The sequence below is a fragment of the Pempheris klunzingeri genome, chromosome 24 (assembly GCF_042242105.1).
Source record: "Pempheris klunzingeri isolate RE-2024b chromosome 24, fPemKlu1.hap1, whole genome shotgun sequence".
In the NCBI taxonomy this organism is placed as follows: Eukaryota; Metazoa; Chordata; class Actinopteri; order Acropomatiformes; family Pempheridae; genus Pempheris; species Pempheris klunzingeri.
In genome coordinates, this window is record NC_092035.1 from 6778163 (window position 1) to 6789009 (window position 10847).

The 10847-nt window shown below is 45.4% G+C and overlaps 1 protein-coding gene across 1 annotated transcript; it reads left to right on the top strand.

The window, feature by feature from the left end:
• Positions 1-2210: 2210 nt before the first annotated feature.
• Positions 2211-9046, top strand: gyg2 (glycogenin 2). Its single transcript, XM_070855951.1, has 8 exons — positions 2211-2239; positions 2332-2514; positions 2605-2779; positions 3614-3776; positions 4137-4263; positions 5173-5356; positions 6654-6767; positions 8921-9046. Exons 1-8 carry the CDS (start codon positions 2211-2213, stop codon positions 9044-9046), a joined length of 1101 nt encoding a protein of 366 aa, XP_070712052.1.
• The last annotated feature ends 1801 nt before the right edge of the window (positions 9047-10847 follow it).

Genomic DNA, 10847 nt, shown 5'->3' on the forward strand with positions numbered 1-10847 from the left:
TGTCTGTATTTACTCATTTTATCATCGCCTGCTTTATAATATCACATATTAGAAGCTAGAATGAAAAAATAATCTGAACTCCAGGTCACTTCAGAGCTAGTCTACCTTTCTACCACATCTCACTTTCTTCATCACCAAATAAACTAGTGTAGCTTCTGACCAATGTAGTGATTTAAAGAGTGAATGTTTCCTACAAATGGAAGCGCAGGCCTGTAGTCTGCATAGTTTTCTAATCTCAAAAGCATGGGGATTGTGCCTAGATTTGATATTGACTGATGACCCTAAAGGAGGTCTCAGGTCTAAACTGTTTTCAGGCGGTAAAACCTTTACATCATGTGTTTCAGCCTGGAGCGGGAGATTACAACAGCTGCCCGTCATTTATGTTGAGCCCCACTGAGCGCATTGCTACCTGTTGTCCATCGCTGAGGCTCTGCCTGCTTATTTGTCTGCTTATCAGCATGTTTGTCTCCTTTAATGTGTAACAGGAAAGTGCCCACAGTCTGCAGGTGAAAATGAGCCCGAACTGCCTCACTTCCATCCCGGTGATGTCTCAGCGCTCTTCTCTAAGGGGACTTTGAGGGGAAACCTGGATTTGAAGCGGTTCCATTAATGTTAAGGTCTGTGTGTGATGGAAGATGATTATTTACTGACGTGTAGAAAGTGAAAGTCAGCACTGCATTAGCAGGCCATGTGCAGAGGGACGGGAGGGCAGCTTGTGAAGGCTGAGCCTGTTGCACAACACTTAGCAAAGCCCACTTTCTACTAGTTGAATGACCAGTTGAACAAACAGGTGAGCGGACACCGCGGGCCTCTGCGCCATGCTTTACTCTGCACAGGAAAACAGAAGCGGATGTGACGGCGTCAGACACTAATTCATCCTCTCAGTGTTCCAGTATCGGCCCCCATGACTGACCCCTCCTGCAGCCTGTGTGAGAGGCCCTCTACATAAAAGCTCACACTCTCCTCCGTGCATCAGTAAAGTTCCTGGATTTGCAGAAGATTTAAGACATCAAGAATGTGTGGTAGGTGGCTTCTTTGTATAAATGATCATAAGAGATCACATCGTCCAAGCTCATTTGTTGAGGTCTATTGAAAAGACAAATGTGCTTCAGTCTGCTAGTTGACCTTCTCTACACAGGCTAAGTAAGCTTAATAAATAAAAGGCTAACATCCCACAGTTTAAGCTCTGAACTGTGGGAGCAGAGTTATAATTCTCTCTGGCCTCCCCCTCTGTGTTGTTAAATGATATAGAACACAGTGTAGTGACCCCGTTTGACTCTCCACACTCAGTGTGCCAGTTGAAAGTTAACACACATGCAGCCCAGAGACGGCTGCAGACAAAAGGTTTACATGCCTCCTCATCTGACTGCAGGCCGGCAAAAGGAGCGTCTGCCACGCCTGTCGTAACCTCACTCTGCTTTTAAATGAATGTGCTCACCGAGTGAACACACCTTTATATGCAGAGTCTGGCATTGGCGTTAGTATTTAAGTCATTTTCCAAAGAGCAAACACAGGTAGTATATGTAGTTCTGCACACCTGGGTTCATGTGAACACACCACGTTTAGGACCAGAGTGATCTTTTCAAAGCTACTTTCATTTATTTCAAGAGTTTTCCTGTTGGAGTGAAGTCCAGTGCTCCTGCCCAGGTGGAACAGACAGAAATGAGCCCATTGTCAGCCTGAATCAGTCGATCTGTGTGCCTGGTGAACAGACTGAGCCCAGCACTGGTGTTACGGCCGGCGCTGGAGCTGAACAGTCTATGCTTGTGTTTATGCTAATAAGTGGCTGTCTGCATCACGGTGCTTATCGTCTTGTGTGAGTGTCGGTCTGATACAATAAGCCAGCTGGTCAACATGATTCTGAATACGTTCAGAATTTAAGTTTTTAAATGGCGTTTTGTTAAACCACCCTCACAGCGGCGTGTCATTGTTGATGACACCTCCCACACACACACTGCTGTCAACTCCTCAGTTTTGCTTTTAGAGGAGCCAAAATGACACGTGACCAAGATTCAGGTCAGCAAGATTTCTTTAAAACAAGAGGCTAATGTTATTTCAGTAATATTCAGCTTGGCTCCCCTTGTTCGTAGTTTCCTCAGTATCGCTGGTAAAATGCCACTGACATGCTTCCGGGGGGGTTGGGGACTACTGCTGGTGCTTTCACGTTTACTTTTGAAGAGAAAAGTATCTGTGTACACAAGTGAATCATCATGATCCACGACTACAACAGCTTCTCACTGTCCGTGTACTCTACAGTGTGCTGTGATGGTTTCTTTCATTTCCTGTAAAGCTGGTCTCATTTTTGTGCTAATTCATTATTAAACCATTAAGAATATCTACATTCCAACTTAGTGTGTTCTCTGACCGCTCTCTAGCTGCTGAGGCCTTCGTCACTCTGGCCACCACAGACTCATACTGCACGGGAGCTACGGTGGTGGCTACAAGTTTAAAGCGTCACGGGACAACTCGCAGCATCGTTGTCATGGTTACACCAAATGTCTCAGAGCAGGCAAGGTGGGTGATAAATCCCTTTTCTTTTCCAACACGGGGGTGTGTGTATGAAGGTGTCTGCCTCTAAGTATCTCCATCTCCATATCTCACCAGGCTTGGCCTTCAGACTGTGTTTGACGAGGTCGTCATGGTGGACGTGATGGACAGTGAGGACCGGCTCCACCTGTCCTTACTGGGACGTCCTGAGCTCGGCATCACCTTCACCAAGATCCACTGCTGGACTCTGACCCAGTACAGCAAATGTGTCTTCCTGGATGCTGACACACTTGTGAGTCCGCTGACAGGAACCCTGAATGTGTAGAACACCTGTGTGAGTGTTCAGAGTGTTTCTCTCTCACAGCGTAGCTTTGAAAACCAAACACTTCTTGTTGCTTCACATTGAATGCGCTGGCTTTTATTATTAAAGAGTCATGGGAAATGCAATCTCCCATATCCCATATCATCGTGTTGTCTTTACAACAACACAGTGATATGTTGGACACTTTTGTTGGGGTTCCAGTTTTACTGACCCGAGCAGGCTGTTTAATGCTTTTATGGAAAACCAGTTGTGCAGGTATCCCAGTCATGTGAAAAGCCCCTCACTAAAATAGACAAGTCCAGATAAGACCAAAGTGTAAATCATTGTCTGTCAGTCCCAGCCCACCTTCTGGCCCCATAGTGGGACAGCCAGCCATGCTGGGTCCTGTTGGTCAGACATGAGTGTCAGAGGACATGTTTGGAGCGTGTTCCTCCTGTGTTTAGTCAGTGTACACATGTTCTCATGTTAGGGTTAGGGGTTAGGGGTTAGGGGTTAGGGTTAGTTTGAAGAGTGAGCTTAGTAAACAGAGATGAACATGAGTCTCAAGGTCATATGTGCACTGACGTACATACATGTGCTTGTGCACAGAACATGTCAGGTGTTGTGGCTGTGAGCACAAGTTTAACAATCATGGTGAAAAACAGTGTCTTTATGTTACAGGTACCGTTCTTACAGCACCCACTGTCTCTGCCTTCAGGCTGGGGCACATTGGTGTCCTGGTTCACATCTCCTCAGGTCTGTCCACTGCAGGACTCACGTGTTCATGTGTGCTGTATGTTGACACAGTTGTCTCGGTTGTCTCAGGTTCTTTGTAACGTGGACGAGCTGTTTGAGAGAGACGAGCTGTCAGCAGCTCCTGATCCCGGCTGGCCCGACTGCTTCAACTCTGGTGTGTTTGTCTTCAGGCCGTCCCTCCACACCCACAGCAGCCTCGTGGATCACGCCCTGCAGCACGGCAGCTTCGACGGTAACACACGACTACATGAATGCATGACTTGTGACCTACGAGCTTCAGTCAGTGTAGCTCAGATATGAAGTGGAGCCCCTGCTGCTCCTGATTGGACGAGCACACCTCTCGCCAGTCTCTCATTGGTCTGTCTGATCTGGAATGTTGTTCTTATGAATATGTTTGAATTTAAACCTGCACCAATTGATATTTTTATTTTAACAAATGAATCCAATGACAAATATGCCACGTCATCAGTTATTTCTGTCCCTGGTAAGGAGAGCATACAGAGAGCAGTGAATTGCCCCTTGAAGAATAGAATGGGGCTTATTTCTCCTTGTTTTACTCCTGAGTATCATCATATCCTGTGGTTGCGGACAGGAGGGGACCAGGGCCTGTTGAACTCTTTCTTCAGCAGCTGGCCAGTGGAGGACATCAGTAAACACCTGCCGTTTGTGTACAACCTGAGTGCCAGCTCCGTCTACAGCTACCTGCCTGCCTTCCAGCGGTGAGTGTGTCCGCGCTGCCTGTGGTGTGTCCCATCACACTCTCGTCTCTCCTCACACACTTCTGGATCTGTGTATTAGAAATAACCACACGTATCAGGCTGATACACATTTTTACTGCAGAATGTAAGAATTTCTCTGTTTTTGTTTCATTAAAAGAGCATTTTTGTCATAGTCCTTCAGCAGTAAAAACTCATTTCCATCCATCCAGGGCATATCTATAAAGAAAACACACACGTAGTAGTACATAGAGTCAAACTCGTGCTTTAGTCAGCTCATTTACTTCAATGATGTCTTAGTTCTTACAATGTGTCTATTATAGCTCAGCAAAAAGGGTTTGAGGAGTCACAGATTTTCCATGTTGGTGCAGTTGTCTTTGTATCTTGAAAGTTACTCCCTGAAAATGAATTTGTCCCAGATACAGATGTGGGGGGGTCAGGAGGCCATTTGGGTTAGTTTGATATTCCCACAGAGCCTCCAGTCTCTCTCCTGTTTTCTCTCAACCCACCACGTGAATGGGGCACATTCATTAAGCTCCACGTTGAAATTTTCCAGTTACTTGAGTGGGTCTTCGCCGCATTTTATACTGCCTAAGATGAAAATGTGTTTATCTGCATTCACTTCTTCATTGACCCTGTGTGTAATCATACTACGTCTAAACTTTGCTTCACGTTCTGTCTGAGCACATCCCAAGACAGATGCCTCTTTGAAATATTTCAGTGGAAACTTGGAATTATTTGGGAGCGCAGCAGAAAACAAAAGCACAACAAAATGCCAACATGCCGGGACATGAAACAGGGCGAGGGCCTGTGAGGGCTGAGGAGCCCTGTCCACCAGGTGGCTCTCAGTGCCATCCTCTCCCCTTTCACCTGTTGCACAAACATGCTGGAGTTCTCGTTTTGTTCCGGCAGGTTTGGCCACAATGCAAAGATCGTCCATTTTGTGGGAGCAGTGAAGCCGTGGAGCTCCAGCAGGCAGAGGGACGACAGCCGCCCACATGGCCTGGATCACTTTGTGTCTCTGTGGTGGAAAGAACACCTCAGCTCCACAACATCCTCTGTGCAGGCAGGTCACCACCAGGAGAAACCTCAACAGGTACAAATCTCTGATTGGCTGCCATGCAGGAGAGTAATATTTAAAAGAGTTGGTTCAGAGCTGAGACTCTATTGGAGTAGACCGTTCTCACTCCCAGGGCATCAGACACCCCCCATGTCACCCTGCTGATACCGACACAGCAGACATCGTTACTGACTGTAAGAGACGCTGATGGGTGCCTTGTGTGTCATATCAGTTGCCAAAGGGGGTGAAAATACTGCAGTGAACATGCGACACCACTCAGGGAATGAAAGGTTAGCCCTCTGATTTTTGGTCTGTTCATTCTCTGCACTTTATTCTTTTTTTCTTTCATCTACAAGCTCGATGTGACATGAGGAGATTGGCAGACACGAATGAACTAAAGCTATGGTGCAACAATGACTAGTATTGCTGCTAATTGTGAATGTTTTCTGATAGTTTACACTGATCTGAAGACAATCTTTATATTTCATATAGCGCCAATTCACAACAGCGTTATCTCAAGACTCTTTCCATAAAGAGCAGGTCTAGACCAAACTCTTTACTAAGAGAGAGACCCAACGATTCAGGAATTCAACATTAAGGATTCAAGAATCCCCACATGAGCAGCATCAGATATTATATGAGGACACAGTAGCAGGAAGAACTCCCCTTTAACATGAAAAACAGGAAGAAACCCAGAGCAGAACCAGGCTCAGGGGGGGTCTGGTCTGTCAGGGTCCGTGTCACTAAACACATTAACTCCATTCCTTGTAAGCCAGCATACACAAGTCCTGGAAGAGGCCCACCTGAATGGAAGGATGGACCCACAATCTCACCGCCCACCATCTGTTATTATTTGATTAATGTTCCATACAAACTGAAACAAGCTCCATAACAACGAGTAAAAGTGTTTGGAGAGGTGTTGACTGAACTGTCTGATGCTGTGGAGGCTGCGGTGTGTGCTGCTGTTCTATCTGTCTGTCTGTCAGTATGTCACCGCTGTAATGCACAGTTTAAGTTTGCTTGAAGACAACTGTGTCTTATAATAGTTCTAATTCTGAATGCAGTGTCACTCAGTGCACTGTTGCTGTGCAGGAAGTCCACCGCGCGCCATGTTTGGCAGATGCTCTGCAGATTTTCACTCCAAACACTCGAGCAGCACATTTCACTGCTGACTTCCCCTCTTTAGCTGAAGGTTTGTTAATCAGTCACATAAGCTGCTGCAGAGTTTGGCTGGAACATAAACATGCAGACTGGCAGCCAAGCGCGACACATGGCCGCCCAGCCCTGGTATTGGTTGTCGTCCCAACACTCAACATCCTCTCTTGTTATGCAGATCCAACAACGAGAAGCCAAGATGCCATTTAGAGAAACCTTGGACAGCTCCAATTCACTGCTCGCACATTTTTCACCCCCCCCTGAGAGGCTTCATTCAGACGAACCACAGACGGTGAGCTGAGACACCAAAACATTGATCTGTTCACCTTTATCTCGTGGTGTTCTGGCCACGGTACCTTTATGTGTGAGTGTGTGTCTCCTCCAGTAACACTGAAAACTCTTAGTGTCTTACTGTAGAATAGTTCAGTAGGATCACTCGCCATCAAATCCACAGTCTGATGACAAGAAAGATTTCAGATTCATCTCTGTGCATCCAGGTGACACGTTAGCCTTGCTTAGCACAAAGACTGGAAGCGAAACAACTCCTTAAGAACACAGAGTTCATTTAAAGTCACACATATTCTGTGAAGCAAAGTACGTTGCCATTAGAAATATTTGCTAATCAATCCATTAATTAGCTTAATAAATGACCTTATTTGCATAGCAGCTTGTGTTTGTAATATATCATGGTGATTATTATAGCGGGTTATTAGGCAGCTCAAGTGCCTCTCGTTAGTTCCAGTAGATGAGACTGTTAATTTATGAGTATTTCTGCTTGACTGCATTTGACTCCACTGGAAAAAAAGAACACAGGGACACAGAGCCCATTATCTGCCACAGGCCTCAGAGCCCCTCACTGCATCTCTGTCATTTGTTTAATTCATTTCAACTTGATGCATTGTGTTTATACAAGCTTGTAAGATTAGCTCAAACAGACACAGGCCCTCCAGTGTGACAGCACCATGAACATACATCAGCCAGTCCTGTCTAAACTTCTGCTACTGTGTGATCTGTCACATGCCTATGGCGTCTGTAGTGTTCCCACACAGATCACACACCAGTGGAGGACAAGTCGAGCACATGTGAGAGGACTGAGGTCCAGGACCCCGCTGGTGGAGCAGAGGGCTTGGAGGGCAGCGACGTCGGCGCGGCGCCTGGATCACATCCTGTTCGTACAGCTCTCCTCTGTAACACCCTCACTCCCATATCAGTCAGAGTGGACGAGCCTCTCATGACCATGTGACAGCATGTGATAGTGTCTCCAGAATTCAACTCACTCACTACTCACACTGATATCTTGAAATTCATTTGTGCATTTTGGAGTTTCAAAGGAGGAGGAGTTATTAATTATTTCATTATTCATTATTATAGGGTTCTGTAAAAGGCCGGCTCATTTCAGACAGACAAAGTCAGAGTTGGAGCTATTCAATGCTAGGATAGACGCTTGTGTTAGAAAATATATATAATATATAATATAATAAAAAGTCAAATCAAAAGATTCCCATCTCCTCTAAGTCAGCATGTAGAAGTGTCCTTGGAACCTCCATCTGCTCCTGAAGCAGCTTCAGTGTGTGAATGTGTGTGAAAGAACAGTCTCCTCCAGCTCAGATTCCTCCTGAATGAATGATGTGTGAATGAGGACGTGATGTAAAAGTGCTTTGAGTGGTCGAAGTGACTAGAAAGGTGCATGGACAGACTGTGTTACCTAAAACCACAGTATAGAAGTTAAGAACAATTCCCAAGATCCACTTCAGTATAACAGGAGATTAGAAAAGTGATGAGAGTCTGCAGCTCAGACTGATTCACTTTGGGTTCTGGGACACTTCTGAACATCAGCTATTGTTTTGGTCCTAACTGCAACCACAAAGTGTTTTGATTGACGCCTCAGCCTGGCTTGTTCCCATGACAACAGAAGTCCAGGCCAGTGGGGGAGGAAATGCTGCGATCAAGTCAAACTTGAAATTGAATATATAATGATGCTTTGTAGAGCAGGTCTGCTGTTATACATCTAAGAACTGTTATTAATCATGATGCTATCCAAAGCTGTTCTTGTCAACACCTTTCTGCATATCTACGACCCTCTTATCTGTTAATAGTCATTAAGGATTTATTTCCATTCAAAAAAGCATCCGTTTGAAATGATAGAGCCTTTGGAAAAGGCGCCTTATCAGACAGTGCTTTCTTTCAGGCTCATTGCAGCTCTTTTGAAAGTGAGCACTGAGCTGAGAGATGATGTTGGAATGAAATGCTAATAGTTAGTTAAAACTGTACATAACACAGAAGAATGTATCAGGAAAAATAAGACAGAAGTTTGATATTCACAACTACACATTCTGACAGCATGAAACTAGAGCCTAAAGTTCTGCCTGCATACACAATGGGATGTGTCTTGTGATGAATTCCCTTTGAAGGCTGATTTGTTATTCTCCCACTTCATCATGGCAGAGGGCTGCAGACGCAGAGACTCAGCGGCTGGAGCACCGCAGGCTGTGGGAGGCCGGGCAGGCTGACTACCTGGGCAGAGACGCCTTCCACAACATCCAGAGGATGCTGGACCGCTTCCTGGACTAACAGATCCCAGTGGGAGAAGCTCTGTAACCCAGACTGACCGGTGTCCTTCAGTTCTTCACCATTTCCTCCTGAACCCATTAGTAATAGTCTGACTTTTTGTATCCTTTAAGTCCCCATTGTCGAGAAGTGCTGACACCCAGCGGTGGTGTGAAGACTGAGGCTGAAACCAACATGTAGACGGAGCCACTTTTCACTGGAATCATTTTATGTATCTACAAATAAAAATCTATGCGATCACATCATTTAAAAGTGAATTCTACACACAGGGGCTTTGACGCTGTCACCAAACTCGACTTTGAACTGTGACAAAATGAGTGTACCTCACTGATGTCTTGGTTCACGACAGTAAAAGTGCTTTAACGCAGCTGTGTTGTTTTTCTCAAGTGGGATCAGTGGGAACTGACTAGTCACTGTGCCATTAAAGGTGAACCACAGCTACCCTCTGACAAGGCTGATGTCACTCTTCATTTTCTTGATTACAAATCACATGAAAAGACCCAAACCAACAGGGCTCAGTGCGTCTCCCCATATATACTAAAGTAGTGGATATCCAGACATTGTTGGCACCAAAACCTGCACACACCCCGGCTAGTTACATAATAAGGTATACAATATAAAATCCAATTTTGCATTTTGTGTTACAGAACCTGGATGATTTCGTGTTTGACCCTCTCACAGTGGCTCAGAGGTCAGCAGGTCGACTCAGCTCCACATGTCACAGTGTTGTTGGGCACGAGTCCTGTTCTATGACTGTGTGTGAAGGGTTAGAGTTCTCCTGATGGCAGACTGGCAGTCAGTGGTGAAAGTCAATGTCTGGACATCTACAGTCCATTTCCATATGACAATCTGTAAAGTTGGAATGAGACAACACGGCCCTATAGCAGCTTTTAAGATGTTGCCACAAACACTGATCATTTTCTGATTTTTGCTTCAGAATAGGAAATGGATACACTGATGGTACACAGTTTGTTAAAGCATGCTGTTCATATTTGGAGGTTCTCTATCTGTCACTGAAACATCACTACAGCAGTAACAGCTGGTGTCTCTGTAAAGACACAGAGGAGTCATGGAGACCTGAGCACACCATGAAGACCCTCTCCCTCTGTGTGTGTCGTGCTTCCAGCTGCTCTGTGCTCTGGCTTGGTCACCATGCGTGTCAGTGTATGTTGGTGTGTGTTGGTTCATGGTGGTTAATGCTGGTTCATGTGCATGAGGGAGTTGTTCAGTGAGTGAACCTGTTCTCAGTGAAACCGGCTGAAAAATGAGTCAGAGCTGCTGCTCATCAACACTCTGAGCTAACACAGCAGCACAAAAGCTGCCATGCCGAGAACGGAATAGAGAAGCTTTGATGTACTCCAGGTGCACAGACCTCACTTCTTTACATCTGTCTCCATGCCAGAATGTCTCACCATCCAATTTTGCTAAACAAGAACTGATATGTGACGGTATTTGCTGAGGAAGGTTCCTGGTAATAAAGTAGAGACCGTGCTCAGTTGGGTCATTTTCACATAATGAATCTCAATTGTTTATTTTATGTTGCATGTTGACCACCAAGCATGTGGTTCTCTCTCTTCCTCTGCTTTATTCTTCTTTTTCAACAGCTGGGGAAAAGAATCTTTGATGGAAGCCTGAATACCAGCGTCCTCTTGTTATTTGAGCGGACACAGAGAATGAAAGCCCAAACACTGCATTTCTGCTTGAGAGTTGTGTGTTCATTTATCCACCAGGGGGCACTGTGGCTCTTCTACTCTTGCTCTCCATCATGGCAGCAAATCAGAGGAGCAGGAACACAGATGAATGG